This window comes from Aspergillus melleus, assembly GCF_016097325.1.
Source record: "Aspergillus melleus strain CBS 546.65 chromosome Unknown contig6, whole genome shotgun sequence".
Classification (NCBI taxonomy): Eukaryota; Fungi; Ascomycota; class Eurotiomycetes; order Eurotiales; family Aspergillaceae; genus Aspergillus; species Aspergillus melleus.
Window position 1 is genome coordinate 2,198,085 of NW_025763375.1, and position 15,988 is coordinate 2,214,072.

Consider the following 15,988-nt stretch of genomic DNA (forward strand, 5'->3'; position numbering starts at 1 on the left):
CGAGATCGGTAAGTCCGCTTGTTTCCAAAGATATTGATTTAAATGTCGTTGTTAGACGTATGCTTCTCCTGACGTCTTCGGCTTAGTTTGTTGTGCCCGGGTGTTATTTGGACCTGGAACTCGTCTCCGTGGGCAGTGCATTTGCGATTGAGTTTACCACCGACTTCGCCTTGATATATTTATCATTTAGTGTTGGTCTCGATCCACGCCAGAAGGCGATATTTGGGCCCGCTCTGGGTCCCGTTCTTGTAGGTATCATCCTGGGAACCTGTACCTTTGTGACCGGTTTTAGTCTTCCTGGCTTTACTGGGTTCTGTAAGCCTCTCACCCGATCATACCTTTGCTATCAAATGGTATGGTTGAAGAGCTAACTCTCTCGATATAGCCGGAAACCCTGCCCGGTGCTTCGGCGCCATGGTCGGATCTCACTTTGCTTCCTATCACTGGATACATTGGGTTGGACCGCTAGTGGCATCCATCGCACATGGGTTGTTCTACTGCCTCCTACCTCCTTATTCACGGGAAAGAGCACCTAGAAGTCAATAGTATCCTAGGGTCGATGTACCAAATTGCATATTTCGAGGCTGTACATGAGGACTGCAAGGGAACTCAACTTCATTAGACATCTGAACGACTATACGAAACGCACTGAAACCAGAAATTACCCAAGCTAGTCTAGATTAGGTCTGGGTTAGATCTGTGTTATATTGGATTATGCGGAAGTCTAAGTCTCTGTAAACGCACCTCGAAGTTCTCTGTGACTTCTACCGGACCAGTCAACTTTAAGGCTTAATGTGCAATCCTTGACCGCTCTTTGGAATTAAAAGAGCAATACCGATGCAACTAACTCTGTCATCTTCCAGGTGCTAGACAAGAACGTAATCGGATGGCTAAATGGACGTTTTCTTCGATTAAATTCCAATTACCATTCTTTTCTAAGGAAAATCATACTGTACGGCCACGGACTGAATTTTCCATCAACAATATGAAAACAGAACAATGAACAAAAGAGTGGAGCACATATGAAGAGCTTCCGGCTCATGGCGTTCATATTCCCAGATATTATTGGCTAAAACGTGGACTGGAAATGACAGATCTGATGACTCGGTATCAAGCGGAATATCACGCTTCAAAGACGGCATTTCAAGGGGCATGTACCTGATACAGATTAGATGGACCCACTTTTGATGAAGCTTCTACGGAGATATCATTTTTATTCACTGTGTCGAAGAAGGTTCTTCAGGGGTCTGTTGATTATAAATACCACTCCTCAAACGCTGTTTCGCCTCTTCTCATCTTCAAGATATCAAGAGTGATAATTTCAAATTCTCCTGTGCATCTTCGACAGAAAGTCTCCTGAAACAGATACACTCAGCTCTGCGAAACCACTCCAAATCTCAAAACATTGACAACATGGATAACGACAATAAGGCAGTGCACGGGCAGGACTGCCGTTGCAATCAATGCTCCCATATTCGTGAGTGTCGATCAGCAGAGTCTTGCAGTTGTGGGGGTTGCCTTCGCTTTTTGGCGTCATGCCGTTGCCTCGAGTGCTACTACGCTCTTTTGGCAGCATGTCGTGAATGTCGCAATGCAACAATTTCCTACCAGCGCTCCCACCAAGTCGTGCCTCAGGGTCGCCCTATACCCAATGATACTTCCGTGGAGCTCGGGTTCCCTGATCGTTTTGATTTTCCTCTCGGTTCATTGTGCCATGCGCATTCGCGCCAAAATCCTGCCACTGCCGGTTCGCCTGTTGGACGTCCTGATACAGCAGGCGATGCCGCAGGTGCAAGAGAAACAGGTTCGGGACAGTCAGCAGCTCCAATCTCAAGTACCGAGGGCAATGAAAGCCCAGGAAACCAGATATGCTTTCGGACGGCTAGCTACGAGAGTCGTCGTCAAATTGCTGCACGCCATGCAACTCCCGATCAGCGTACTAGCGAGACCCAGGATAATGCCGACTCCCCAACTTTCACTCCCCCGAGTCCAATTATGACAATTGGTGTTCATCAGACCGGGAATGTAGAGCCACCTTATTGTTCTGACGTTCGATCTACGCAGCCAAACACTGTTGGCTCTGGACCTTTTGGCTCGAGCCCTGGTAGCGCTCGAGTCCCGGCGGCGACATCGGGTAATTTCCCTTTCTCGAGTCAAGCCCAAAATTATGGTCATAACCAGATCTTCCCGAATGGATCCATGGCTTTTCCCCAACCCCATGTGGACCTGCCTATGGTTCCTTCACGCAACTTTATGCAGCCCTATCCAGCTAGTCACGGAAACTTTGGCCCTACCTCTTTCTTCGGGCAGCATCCCGCATACACGTCTCAAAATTATGAATCCGCAGGCTTCATGATGTCACCCGATCATGTGTCAAATGGACGCACCGGGTCCTTCGGTGGCCCACCCAGAGATGCATTTGAATGGCAACTCCCTGTCTCATCGGCCGGCTGGCCTCCGATGAATATGCGCGGACCACCCAACAATTGGCAAGCCGGAAGACAGTTTGCTCCGCCTCAATATATTCCCTTGTCAGATGGACGGCAAGCGAATCCCATGGATCCATACGTTCCCGTCACTTACTCTGCTCCTGAATTTCATCCTGAGAATATAGTCCTCTAAACAAGCAATGCACAGGCTGGATTTACTTTCTTCAATGGGATTCCGTGGGCTCAAAGTCCGCTCAATTATCAGTGCCAGAGTGACCAGCCTGTCATCCTTGACTGCCCTGACACCGCTAGTTTTCTCTTATTTTCGATCTGAATATTGTTCCGTTTGTGCAATAGGCTTGGGGATATAACTTCTGGGAGACTGATCGATTCCTTACTCTATTTGCTCGAGTGTGCAAATACCTATGGAGTTGGTTTGAAATTTCGTTCTTGATTCTCGTCTTTACTTTGTACATTTATGAAATCCCAATCCTTTTATCGCAATAAACTATTCATCCAGTAGACACAAAGATACCCGTATCTCAACCGTAGAAGTACATTTTTCCGCCTAAGTTCCAATACTTTGATGAACTATGATTAGTGGCTTTACAAGCTTCAATGCATATTAAGCTAACGTGTTCCAATGTTACGCACCGGTCTGTTGACTTTACCAACTGCACCACACACCGAAAAGGCACAATGAATGACCAACAGGTCATTCAGTCAACATACTTTATAGCAAGCTCCAGGTCAGCGATCTTACCTAGGAGGATCCTGACATCAAACGCCCCAAACACCTAAAGGAGGACTATGCTGATCAATGCATATGTTTGCACAGCTCAACAGTCTTCTTTGATAAAGACTTGACTCTCTGGTAAGCTTTGGCACCGATCAGTTCGATCCAGTCCGCAAAGCTTAAACAAATGTAACTCTGCTCAAACGGTTACCTACAAAGTCGCTTATAAATTATTGTCTCGAATAGATTAGAAGAGAAATACCGATGACCACTTGAGCGCCATTCTTAACTGCTCTGAGAGAATTATATTGTTATAAATCTATGTCTAGCAACGGCAATATCATAGTGTCGAAAGATCCTACTAGTCTTTTTTATCAGTCAAGTATAGTAGAAGCTTCGAGGCCTATGCAAGGAAAATAATGTTGATAGTATGGGAATTTTATTCGAATGTTTAATTATTGTTTATCAAGGGACATGTACTGCAAGTCAACATATGACGTCAACCTGTGTGTCCATAGCGTTGGTTGCTGTCTTAATATCATTCCATCCATCACTTTGTTTTATGGACTGTACATCGTTATATGCTTAGTATGACTTACCTTCGAAATTAGGCGGCAAGTTGTCTTATTGACAGAATATGGCCTGGAAGATTGATGGACAAACCCATCGTCATCGAGAATTACTACGGAATGCTTCGGGGTACAATATTTTGAAGGAGCATGAAGTTGAAAGAAGTTGCCCAAAGGAATTGTCCGGTATTTTTACCGACGGACTACTAGCCCAGCGACGTTTGAGTGAAACATTTCGGTCTCATCATGGAACATAAAAGGGCCTCAAGTCTCTACGAATCAAAGAAACCAATCTCTCCTTTATCCTCTTCCAACCAATCAACATACTTATCTGACCTGTCTACCTGTCACCATGAACACCCGTCGCTCATCCATGTCTGGCGCGCCTGGAAACGTCGAGATCACTCGTGGTTCTTACTACACTATTCGATACAATGGTGCCGCCAACGGTTCATCCGGAATGACTCCTGCCCAGTCCCGGCCTATCAGTTACATTAGTTCCTCGCGCTTTCCTGGAACAAGCACCACGAGCAGGAGTGTTGGATATGGCAGTCCTACAACTGGCCCTATGTCAAGTTCGACAACCCGAGGCGTTTCTTCTATGAGCCCGATGTCAAGTCAATCTAGCCGATCCTCGATGAGTCCTATGTCGAGCCAGACTAGCCGGGGACCTTCCTCCATGAGCCCAATGGGCGTTGGCTCTCGTACCAGCCGTTCGAGCTCTATGCATCCTGGCAGCTCCGTTCATCCCGGCAGCTCCCTGCACAGTCGCTCTACATCAACTGCGCGGCCCAGTTATACCACCCCTATTGCTCCTAACGCGAGCACCGCTGCTCCGCCCCCTCCGCCGCCAAATTCGGCATCTGGAATGGCTACCACGTCCGGCGCTCGTTCTTCGGCTATGCCTGGGTCGACTACTCAGAGTCGTCGCAATTCATTCTCGGGCCCCCACAACTCCTCTACAGCACAGAGTAGCCGTCAGCCTAGATACAGTGGTGGTTTTGCGCTTTATTCAAACCGTCCGAAGAGTTCTGGGCATGGCCTTTCTAGTGCGAAGCACCCGCGCAAGGGTTGCAATCAGCAGTAAGGCTATGATGTTGAGCAGTGATTCATTGATCCTGATATAAGGCAGGAATTGAAACACGAGCTTAGGTTAGCCCGAATAAAGTCCTTATTTCTCAAGTCGTCTTAAACCCCGGTTTTCTTTGCTGTCCAAGAAATCAACTCTACAAACTTTCGTTTGTCTGGCGTTATCACGTGGGCATTTGGTTCAGAATGACAAATTTGATTTCCGTTATTACTTTCTTGTGATTCTGAACTTTTTCTGTACGCTGCACTCTTTTGGCGACTACATAAAATTGCGAATGACTAGGCAGATTGGCAGGGCGTTTCTTTTCTTCTTGGTTAAAGAAAATAACTAATAAAAGAACATGTTTTCGTTCTACACACTCATATACACTCGTAAATTTAGTAAGCAAAAGCGAATAAACACATGCTCTTTGAGAATCATATCTACGAATTGTCTGATCCCATCTGGCCATCAGCTACCTGTTGGTAGTAGATGCAATTGACAGCTGGCCCAAGCGGCGCCTCTCAGCTTTCTCATAAACATCGTGTTTCTAGACATCCACAGCAAGTCAAGCGCCCCATGCACGCTGAACGTTTTTATCTCGTCCTGTACCGGTTTTGATCTTGCTCTCCTTGGTTGACATTCTTGTCTAAACTGATTGAAATAAGTAATCTAAGTATTAGCCCGTTCGGCCCATCTTAGCTGTTTGCTTTTCGATCGTCATCCCTGGTAGTATGGACAGATAAGGATAGTGTAGTAGAATCATGACATCTAGCCTAGGGTACGATTCAAACATGATCTGCTTAGCTGCGATCTCCCTTCGGAGAGGTCTCGGTGGCGGAGCGACCCATTATTGACACCGACGCCGATTAAGCACATAGGAAAGGCCCCGTGGGAGAAAGTACTCTTTCTCAAATGGCTATTCCCGCTACTGTGGATCGGACTTTAGCATGGGCTACGGGAAATTGCGGTCCTCACGTTGTTTGAAGGAGAAGATCCATGAATTAGCTGGCATTTGTCGGGGATGCACTGCGAATGAACAACAAAGATTGAACATAAGTATCCCTCCCTTCCTGTGATTGGTCAGTTTTGAAGTTCATTCAGTATCCTGCTCTTTTCATTGACGCTGCTTATATGATTTGTACCGAATGAGAATCAAGGTTCAAGCCTCTCATCATGTTTTATCGTCAGGGCGGCGGGCGTCGTCGTGAGTCAGGCCGTGGTCAGTCAGGCCGTGGTTCAGGACATGGATCAAGTTCAAACGACTATTCCGGGGGCTACAGCAGAGACACAGATCGTCGTCGTCAAGACTATTCTGGCACTGCTTACGAGAACTATTATGGTTCCGGCTCTAGTGGCTCGCGAAACCAGGGCAACAACTACTATGGATCCAGCTCCCGCGATCAAGGACGTAGCGGTTCTTCTGGCGATAGCCGTCTCCGACAAGCTGCTACCCGCAATGCCTACTATGACCCGGATCGTGGATACTATGACGGAAGGGCCTTTAACGACTACACAGGTGGTCTTCCTGGATCTGGCCGACATTCGGGGGCACGCGACGAGCGCCAAAGATTGCTGAACCACGACTACCAGGACATGTATAACAGGTCTTACCTTTACCCGAACGCCAGACAGCGTGGGCCTGATCCTTTTGCCAGCGGCATGTCAGAGCGTGATCTTCAGCTCCAGCGGCAAGCCCGCCAGCAGGCAGCCGACCGGCAGGCCGCTTATGATGGACCTCCCCCTGGCATTTCTTGGGACAACTGGTACGGATCGCGCGGCAACATCCGGAATTCGGGCAGACGGGATGCCACTTTCCGCCGTGTGGAGCGTTGATGCTCACCGCAGACTTGGGGGACATTGTTGGTGGCACTGGTCGCTACGGAACCTGGCAGCCGGAACGCCCTTAGATGAAACACGGTTCTCTTTTCCATGGGTAGGCTGGATCCAGTGGGCATACGAGTCTCCAAAGATACATTTCCTTTCAATTGATTGCTCTTTTGTTTTGAAGATTGTGTTCTCACAAAAAGTTGAATTTTCTTTATCGGACATTTCCAGATTGTGTTTTCACAGGAAAAGTTTGTTTTCTTCGTTTCTTTTCTTTGCAATTTCACAACAATTTGAATGTTCGTTTAAGTCTTTTTTTAACAATGTAGAAATCCAGTAGGCTTCTTTAACTATTCGGAGATCAGGGCGCGTTTTGTTCCGGCATGAACTAGCGCGTAGCTCTATGGGTAGGCCCTAGCCCTAGTCAGCTCAGCGTTTTCATCGAAAGGTCAAGAGTTTTCGTCACCAAGATCTTGGACTGGCGATCATTATAAAAGGCTCCGGAGGAATGTTAATCTAGCAGACTAGTAAGATCAGCAATAATTGCCGAGCCCGTGACCAAACAGGAAGCTGGTCCAATCGACCATTTCCCCCGGATATGCCCACCAATAGGCCCCGTTCCCTCTCCGTCGCCAAGTTGACCCTAATTGAGCTAAAGAGAAGCATGACTGCCACTTGTGTAACCTCCCTCTTTGACCATCAGCCCATAAGCCAAGAAAACACGGCTCACGGATACCGACTGATGAAATGTTTGCGGGGAAGGTGCAAGGGGGTTTGCACAAAGCCGGGGTCATCCTTACCCCTCCCTCACGCAGTCCCCTGAGATGAAATCTTTTAAATTCGGTGAATCCCCTTCGCTTGAGAAGTCTCATTCAGCACCTGCGTCCTTCACCATGCAGCAATTCTTCCTTACGCTCCTAGCCTCCACGCTGGCTGCGCCAACTTCCGTCGCAGCCGTCACGAACTGGGACCAGGCATATACGCAAGCAAAAACCGCCCTCGATAAGCTCAGCCGATCCGAAAAAGTTGGAATCGTGACCGGTGTGACCTGGGAAGGCGGTCCCTGTGTCGGCAACACCTACGCCCCCAACTCAATTGACTACCCCTCGCTCTGTCTCCAAGATGGACCCCTTGGTATTCGGTTCGCGAACCCGGTTACCGCTTTCCCCGCGGGCATCAATGCAGGAGCGACGTGGGATCGCAGCCTGATGCACGCCCGTGGGGTTGCAATGGGCGCGGAGGCCAAGGGCTTGGGTGTTCACGTGCAGCTGGGCCCGGCGACGGGTCCGCTAGGGAAGAACCCCGACGGCGGCAGAAACTGGGAGGGTTTCTCCGTCGACCCTTACCTCACCGGTGTGGGGATGGAGGAAACCATTCTCGGCATGCAGGAATCTGGGGTCCAGGCCTGTGCCAAGGTACGTATTGTTGTTTGACTCGCGCACGTCGCTGAGACCCGCTGCTGAGACCTGCATTCTTGGGCAAATAGCATTGGCTTGGTAATGAGCAGGAACATTACCGTGAGACAATTAGCTCGAACATGCCTGACCGTGCCACACATGAGCTGTATGCTTGGCCGTTCATGGATGCCATCAAGGCTAACGTTGCCTCCGTGATGTGCTCCTACAACAAGGTGAATGGAAGTTGGGGGTGTGAGAGCGATGCGATTTTGAACAAGCTGTTGAAAGAAGAGTTGGGCTTTCCCGGACATGTCCTGTCTGATTGGAACGCGCAACATACTACCATCAACAGCGCTGTTTCGGGACTCGATATGACCATGCCGGGAAGTGACTTCAACTCTCCGCGGGGCAACATTTTCTGGGGTAAGAACCTTGAGGCTGCAGTTGCCAACGGTAGCGTGCCTGAGTCCCGTCTCAATGATATGGTCACTCGCATCCTGGCTGGGTGGTACCTTGTCGGACAGGATCAGGGTTACCCGGATGTAGCATTCAGCTCGTGGGACGGTGGTAAGGCCAACGTTGACGTGACGGAGGACCATGGCTCGATCGCACGTACTGTCGCTCGAGATTCAATTGTTTTGCTCAAGAATGACGATGAGGTGCTCCCCTTGAAAGCGCCCAGCAGCTTGGCTATCATCGGCCAAGATGCGATTGTAAACCCCGACGGAGCCAATGCCTGCAGCGACCGTGGTTGCAACAAGGGCACGTTGGCCATGGGTTGGGGAAGTGGAACTTCTGAATTTCCTGTGAGTTTCATCCCTTTGGAGTACTTTGGGATAAATTTCTAACAAACGGACACTAGTATCTTATCGCCCCTCTCGATGCTATTAAGGAGCAAGCCGCTCAAGATGGGACGACGATCATTCGTAGTACTACGGACGACACCGCTGCTGCTGCCTCTGCTGCAGCTCAAGCCGACACGGCAATTGTGTTCATCACTTCCGATGCGGGTGAGGGATACATCACCGTCGAAGGCCACGCCGGAGATCGTAACCATCTCAACCCATGGCACAACGGCAACGAGCTTGTCAAAGCGGCAGCCGATGCTAGTGAAAATGTGATCGTTGTCGTCCACAGCGTCGGGCCAATCCTCTTGGAGACAATCCTGGAGCAACCTTCAGTCAAGGCTATTGTCTGGGCCGGTCTACCTGGCCAGGAGAGTGGAAATGCCTTCGTCGACGTTCTCTATGGTGACACTTCCCCAAGCGGCAAATTGCCCTACACCATTGCCAAGGCGTTCGACGACTATGGTGCTCGCTGGATCGATGGCCTAAATGATGAATTCACTGAGGACATCTTTGTTGACTACCGCCATTTCGATCAGAACGACATCGAGCCACGCTATGAATTCGGTTTTGGTCTATCTTACACAACATTTGAATATGACAACTTGGCCGTGAGCGTCTTCGCCACGTCAGGCCCCGCTACAGGGGAGATCATCCCCGGAGGTCCAGCCGACCTGTTTGAGTCCGTCGGCACGGTCTCCGTCATTGTGACCAATGACGGCGAAACTGACGGCGCGGAAGTTGCTCAATTATATCTGGGTCTGCCAGACTCAGCACCCACCACTCCCCCGAAGCAACTCAGAGGATTTGACAAGCTCGAACTCAGCCCGGGGCAATCGGCTCAAGCTAGCTTTGAGCTAACTAGACGCGACCTGAGCTACTGGGATGTGGCTCTGCAGAAGTGGGTGGTTCCCAGTGGAGAGTTCACGGTGTATGTGGGCAGCTCTAGTCGGGATATCCGTGAGGAAGATACGTTTACTATCGAGTAGAGATGTCTTTCGGTATGCTGATAGGGAAAGCTTCGGTGTGATGGAGATAACTCGGTTAATGCATGCTATACATATCATGGGGGCCTTTTCTCCTGTTTATAAAAATGATTTTTGGAAAATTCTGTGATTCCTGCATGCTACCATGAGACATTATGTAGATTGTAATCTTTTGGCTTCTGGATCATGGGTTTACCGCTTTCTTCTCTAGAGAAGAAAATCAGAACTCTCATGGTTAATGATATTGTACCGCTTCAGGGAACCTTGTAGAATTGACTTGTAGTCTCACCGATCTGGCATGACTATAATACCTCGGTTGAACGTAGTAATCTTATTAACACAGACCCTTTCTTGCACTAATAACGTGCATATATGATGAACTACCCAGTTTCTCAGAAGTATTCTGCCCGGACAACCTCCAATTGTAAACACCGGAACAGTCAACACCTAACTAAGTAGGTAGATTATAAAAACGAACAGAACTTATGATACTATAATAATCTTCCAAATTGCACTCTCCCATTTTAACAGACAAGATCAACAGAAGAAGAAGCCGATACACTTTGAATACGGCAGACTTACAGTTGTATAGAGTTAAAGAAACGAGTAACCTTAGACTAAGGTAGATCATTAGAGGGCGGCCGTCCCCATAACAGATACCTAAGGGCTGTCCGATATCATGCCCCAGTGCTTAGGCTCATTCGATGGGTGAAATTATCTACAGCCTACTATTAATAGAGCCTGGTACGTATTTTTATCGATCTAACGCAAAACAGTGCCCGAAGTAGATTGTACCACCGCGGTCCTCCACCAACGATCCAATTCACTCCTCTCACACCTTCAATTTCCTCCTGTCTCGTCATTCTGTCGTGTATTATTTTCTTCGCATTGCTTAGAGCATTCATCTTCTCATCTTCCGTACATATTGAAAGACCGCCTATGGAGAGTCCGCGTGAGACTAGTTACTCCAGAAACCCACCCAACTCAGGGGGTTCATTTCTCTCGCGAAACCATCGTCCGAATAATCGATTCCCTTATCCCCAGATGCGACATTCTGGCCATCGATCCCCTCGAGCACGGCAAATCATTCAACAATCGCATCTACTTTTTGAAGATATATGTCCCTGGCGAGCTGCGTTTACACGGCCTGAACACCGGAGCTGTCAATGATTTGGTCCTGAAACTCAACGGAAAATTCTTCGGCCAAACGAAGAGCGAAAATGAGGTGTCTTGTTCAACTCTTCTTGAGCATTTCGTGCGCGACGTACCGGCACCAAGGGTTCTTGCTTGGTCTGATAACAAGAATTCTGCCGTTCACAAGTTGACTGCTGCGGGGACCTTAGCAACCAAGGATCGAAGATCGATTCCGAATCTGATGGCCAACTTCAGGGCTGAATTCTGATGACTCGACTCCCTGGAGTTCCCTTCTCGACCTTGGATCTGGATACAGACACGCTCAAGGTCGTCGGCGAGCAATTGGCGGACATGGTCTATCTCTGGAGAGAGTCGCTCCCTGCGTCGACAAGCGCTGGAAACCTTGAATGTGGGATTTCTTGTGGAGAAGAACAAGATCCGACTTCATTGGAAGTTGCCGGTTTGCGTATTGCGACTTCTTCAAGTGGCAAACGAAGGCGGCTGGCCAGATGCATTTTACGAAGCATACTTGAGTAGACTTGAGGTCTGCGGAATGAATACTCCAAGGAAAGGCATCAAAGAGCAACATTGGAGAGAGGCGACAACGCTTTCGCGATTGGAAGACAACATAGCGCCCTGGTGGCTTGAGAATGCGGCACCAGAGGACAGGGACCAACACTCTGAAGACCTCCGGAAGTCGGAAAAGATGGTTTTGGAAGCCACTCAGCTGCTTGGAGCGGGTGTTTGAAGTTTCTTGTTTCTTTCATCAAAGCTTTTATCCCTTAGGCATAGGTATCGCTGGTATCGGTCGATATCAGCCATTCTGTACGGGGTAGGTTCGGGCTTGGCTCGAATACCACCCAGAACGAGCCCGATCCCAGCCAATATTTGGTGACACAATAACATGCAAACTTTAAATCTCCGACATAGCCGAGTATTAGAGCAATTGTCCTGGTGGGAATTGCCATCTTGGCGCGATCGAAATCAGTTGATTGATGGGGTGCGACCGGTGGATCAGAGGCGGACGCTAAAGTGAATGGAATGTGTACAATTCCTGACATGCCGAGGGGGATCAGGGTCTTCCTTTCAGTCAGTTATCTTTGAGAGATTATATGACAGAGGTATACCTTTTGACCGCATCATTCCAAAGAACTAAGCGCCCTCATAGAAGCGGCGACAGCCATGACAGGAAGGCCCCACTGGCAGACTATATCCTCTATTGCCGCATATTGCACATCCAACCTTTCCAGATGAAAAGAGAGAATGGCGTAGATATTCTAAAGATTGCCATCAGGGGTATCCAATTAAAAGACAAATTATCAAGGAACGTGCCAATTAAGGTGCAGCCCGAGCGAAGATCCGCGGTCTGCTCAAAGTAAGTACTTGGAACCACAAACATCGAACCAGCTAAGCTGCATGCATGTGCTTGGCATCTGTGGACAGTGCGTATCCAAGAACTATTTAGAAATGTATGTCTAAATCGAGACAAGCCTTGACTGAAAACAGCAAGCGAGAGCCGTGAAAGTGTGGGAGGTGTCGATGCAGTCATGATCGGCACTACGGGAGTGGAGCCTGAGGCTTGAATGTAGCGATTGACGTCATCCGGGGCCAATTCTCCGCCGAGACAAAACAAGATTCTCTCGCGCGACGATGATGCGTTCCCCGGCTGTCACGTCAGTGGCCACGAGCGAAGTCCCTTTTTGAAGGCCTCGTTTTCCCAGATTCTGGTCCGGTTTTTCTTGGTTAGTTTTACACTTCGTCCCCAGCTGCAAAGCGTGGTTTCTATTCTAATTTCTTGCCCCTCCAGCTTAATCTTTCTATCGCCACAAATGACTGTGATCTGGGGTCTAGATCTCAATGAGATCCAATGGTCGAAATTCAAGAGCTCGTGGATGTTCACGCCGTCATATCATCTGCGACGAACTAAGATGATTGTTTATCAACTGGCCATGATCTGTTGCGTGTGTTCCGAGTCCACTGGAACGGCGGCCTTATCAGGTATGTGCCTGTTGGTGCCTGAATTGTTGCCCCTGCCAATGTTCCCCGGATTTGGCAATTCGCCCCTGCTGACCCCATCTTTCTCCCTCAGACTACGTCGACCAACAAAGTGATATCCAAGGCAAACACCCCGGCATCTACGTCTACAACAACGACTTTGTCGGCGCGGCCTCCTACAATATCTGGTGCGGAGTGGCGGTCGCTTTCATCTTCGGTGGCGCCTTTTTCTTCGATCTATTCTGGCCCGAGAGACATGAGAGCAGAGGCGTGCGGTTGGCATGGAAGATCTGTGCTGTCACTGTGTCGGTCATGATGCTGAGTTCAGCATTGACGATGACCGTACGTCAGCCTCGGTCCTACGCTTGTCCGTTACGATGCTAATCTTCATCCCCAGATCATCACCGCTACACGCAGTGCATCCATCCAAGGAACCGACCCTGCCACCGCTCGCGACTACTGGGCAAATGCCATTAAACAGCCGTCTCTGAAATACCGCACCAACCCCAAGGCGATCGCCTCCGTTGTGCTTGCATGGCCCGGATGGATCTTCACGACCATGAGGTACACTTCCCCCAATCTCATCCCCTCCATAACGTCCCCTCATCTAACATCAACATAGCACATTCATCCTCTTCGCATCCGAGAAACACGACGATCGATACGGACCGAAGTCCAAGATCGGCAAGCAGGAGGAACGAGAGGAGCAGAATGACGCTGGCCATACCCACACCCCTACCGCCGAAGGTGGCGAGATGACCGAGAGCAAGCCGGAAAATGTTGTTTAGATTTTTGTATAATACCCTTCATGCCGCGATACCCCTAGGTTTTATGATGTATGTCACACTGTCAGTATACGATTTGGATAGATAATATTTGGTTTTGGTTCTTGGGCTTGTTTATGATGTTACTAGCGGACAATGTACAATTATGAATGTCTTTTACAAAAGTTTACCTTGTCGGGTTCCACGAAACTGTTATAGAAAGTACATTTCTACTAGAATTACCTTCAAAGGTCTTGTCCTTTGATTCGCTTTTCATGGGGCGATACATTATAGGGACATTCAATATAACAACCAAGGACATAGGATGAAACTGGCACTTGTACAGGCTTGCCAATTCATTGATTCATTCCGAATAAAGCTATATCGTATCTGTTAACTTTCTGTGGAAGCCATACGCGATGAAATGAGTGAATGGATGCCTGGATCAATACTTCAAGGTCTTCCACTGTGCTGCCTAAAGATGCCTTGGAAGCAAGGCGAGAAGTTGGGTTGGGCATCTTGCCTCAGGCATCCACACACCAAGACTATCAACGTCCCCTGCTCACAACACCGCAATGCAAACATAATATCCCAGCCAGAGAGATTCACAGCCTCCTCCGACCCCAGGATTCCACTTCAAGAAGTCCTGAAGAGTAATCCCGGCCTTGGATGCAATCTTTCCACACTCGTCACCAGAAACAACCTGATAAAACTTCTTACAAGAAGTTGTCATTCCGGGCTGAATCGGCGTCGGCGTGGCCACCCCGTTACCGGAGCGAGTGCTCGTCACAGCCTTCGTGGTAGTAGTGGGCGAAACACCCACTATACAAACACAGACATAGTAGTCACTCCAGAGGGCTTCGCAACCTTTTCCAACGGACGGGTTCCAGGCGTAGAACTGAGACAGACTTATCCCGTGCGTCTGGGCTATGGCAGCGCACCCGTCTCCGCTTTTCACTTTATAGAACGCGTTGCAGTTGTCGACCATTCCGGGATGAGTGGGTGTGGGCGTTGCAATACCGTTGGTGGGCTTCGTGGTGGTCTCTGTCGTGGTGGTAGCTTGTGTAGTTGTGACTCCGATCCGGGATACGCAAACGTAGTAATCCAGCCAGAGGGAAGAGCAGTAACTTCCTATGGTTGGATTCCACTCCATGAATTGGACCAGAGAAATGCCGTTGGCTTTGGCAATTGCTGCGCATCCGTCGCCGGATTTGACTTTGTAGAATCCGTTGCAGTCGGGTATCATGCCTGGTTGGATCGGGGTTGGTGTAGAAATACCGTTTGGGGATTTCGTAGGGCCGGTGGTCGTGGTAGTCGTTGGTGGAGTTGGCACCCATCCGATGACGCTAGTACAGAGCTATTTGCAGATGAGTGACCTGGTGAACGCAATATGCGAAAGGGGGACGAAGGGGCCATACATAAGTGTCTACCCAGAGGGATTCACATTGTGATCCGATTGCTGGGTTCCATTCGATCAAATTGGCCAATGTAAGTCCGGTATACTTTTCGATAAAAACCGAACAGGTGTCCCCACCCTTCACTAAATCCCACCGATTGCAGTTGGGTGCTTGGCCCGTTTGGGTTGGACCCGGGGCACGGTCAGTTGTTGTTACTGTTGTAGAGGGTGGTGCCGTATTTGTAGTCGTTGGTCCCTTGGTTGAGGTACTTGTCAATGTGGTAGGTCCTGAACTAGGCTTAGGCTCCCCAAGTGCCTCAACACAGTATGACTTTCCTGTCTCAAAACCTTGGCAATTCAAGCTCAGAGATGGGTTCTGGGATGTGTTAGCGAAAGGGAATGGATCACAGATATATCCGCGGCTGGTACGCACCCATCGCACAAAGTCTTCCATTGAGATAGCCCAGTAGGGAGGAACGTCAGTACACGCCATGGACCCGTCATTGTCAATCCACCAGGTGCAATAGGGGGTGGTGTTCGGGTCATGGGGCATGCGAGGGGTATCATCGCGCCGCAGGTTGCTAGGATGTGCCAGCGACCCAATAATGCTCAACCCTCTCACCAGTAGAATGATTGATCCAGAAAGCATGTTGACTGTGTTGGGCTTTGCAGGAATGCAACTCTGGTAATAGAAACAAAGAATCTTTATATGTCAGTTAATGTCGCATTGCTAGCCAAGTGCTGCCATACTCATGTGCTTAGTATGCGGTGTTCAGTCGATCTCTGTCAGTCAGGTCAGCTGTCATATACCGAGCCCTGTTCTAGAACCCTGTACTAGAAA

At 49.0% G+C, this 15,988-nt stretch overlaps 6 protein-coding genes across 6 annotated transcripts; 5 read left to right on the forward strand and 1 right to left on the reverse strand.

Moving 5' to 3' along the window:
- Window positions 1-4,086: 4,086 nt before the first annotated feature.
- On the forward strand, window positions 4,087-4,821 carry LDX57_010492 (uncharacterized protein; the record flags this gene model as incomplete). Its single annotated transcript, XM_046092242.1, has 1 exon — window positions 4,087-4,821. One exon carries the CDS (start codon window positions 4,087-4,089, stop codon window positions 4,819-4,821), a length of 735 nt encoding a protein of 244 aa, XP_045948220.1.
- A 1,158-nt stretch (window positions 4,822-5,979) lies between these two features.
- Window positions 5,980-6,639, forward strand: LDX57_010493 (uncharacterized protein; the record flags this gene model as incomplete). The annotated part of the gene is made up of 1 exon (XM_046092243.1): window positions 5,980-6,639. One exon carries the CDS (start codon window positions 5,980-5,982, stop codon window positions 6,637-6,639), a length of 660 nt encoding a protein of 219 aa, XP_045948221.1.
- An 884-nt stretch (window positions 6,640-7,523) lies between these two features.
- LDX57_010494 (beta-glucosidase) lies at window positions 7,524-9,861 on the forward strand (the record flags this gene model as incomplete). Its single annotated transcript, XM_046092244.1, has 3 exons — window positions 7,524-8,045; window positions 8,117-8,833; window positions 8,890-9,861. The coding sequence occupies 3 exons, from the start codon at window positions 7,524-7,526 to the stop codon at window positions 9,859-9,861; spliced, it is 2,211 nt and encodes a 736-aa protein (XP_045948222.1).
- A 2,960-nt stretch (window positions 9,862-12,821) lies between these two features.
- Window positions 12,822-13,371, forward strand: LDX57_010495 (uncharacterized protein; the record flags this gene model as incomplete). The annotated part of the gene is made up of 2 exons (XM_046092245.1): window positions 12,822-12,990; window positions 13,082-13,371. The coding sequence occupies 2 exons, from the start codon at window positions 12,822-12,824 to the stop codon at window positions 13,369-13,371; spliced, it is 459 nt and encodes a 152-aa protein (XP_045948223.1).
- A 175-nt stretch (window positions 13,372-13,546) lies between these two features.
- LDX57_010496 (uncharacterized protein) lies at window positions 13,547-13,775 on the forward strand (the record flags this gene model as incomplete). The annotated part of the gene is made up of 2 exons (XM_046092246.1): window positions 13,547-13,551; window positions 13,610-13,775. The coding sequence occupies 2 exons, from the start codon at window positions 13,547-13,549 to the stop codon at window positions 13,773-13,775; spliced, it is 171 nt and encodes a 56-aa protein (XP_045948224.1).
- A 538-nt stretch (window positions 13,776-14,313) lies between these two features.
- Window positions 14,314-15,796, reverse strand: LDX57_010497 (uncharacterized protein; the record flags this gene model as incomplete). The annotated part of the gene is made up of 3 exons (XM_046092247.1): window positions 14,314-15,108; window positions 15,170-15,523; window positions 15,581-15,796. The coding sequence occupies 3 exons, from the start codon at window positions 15,794-15,796 to the stop codon at window positions 14,314-14,316; spliced, it is 1,365 nt and encodes a 454-aa protein (XP_045948225.1).
- Between the last annotated feature and the right edge of the window lie 192 nt (window positions 15,797-15,988).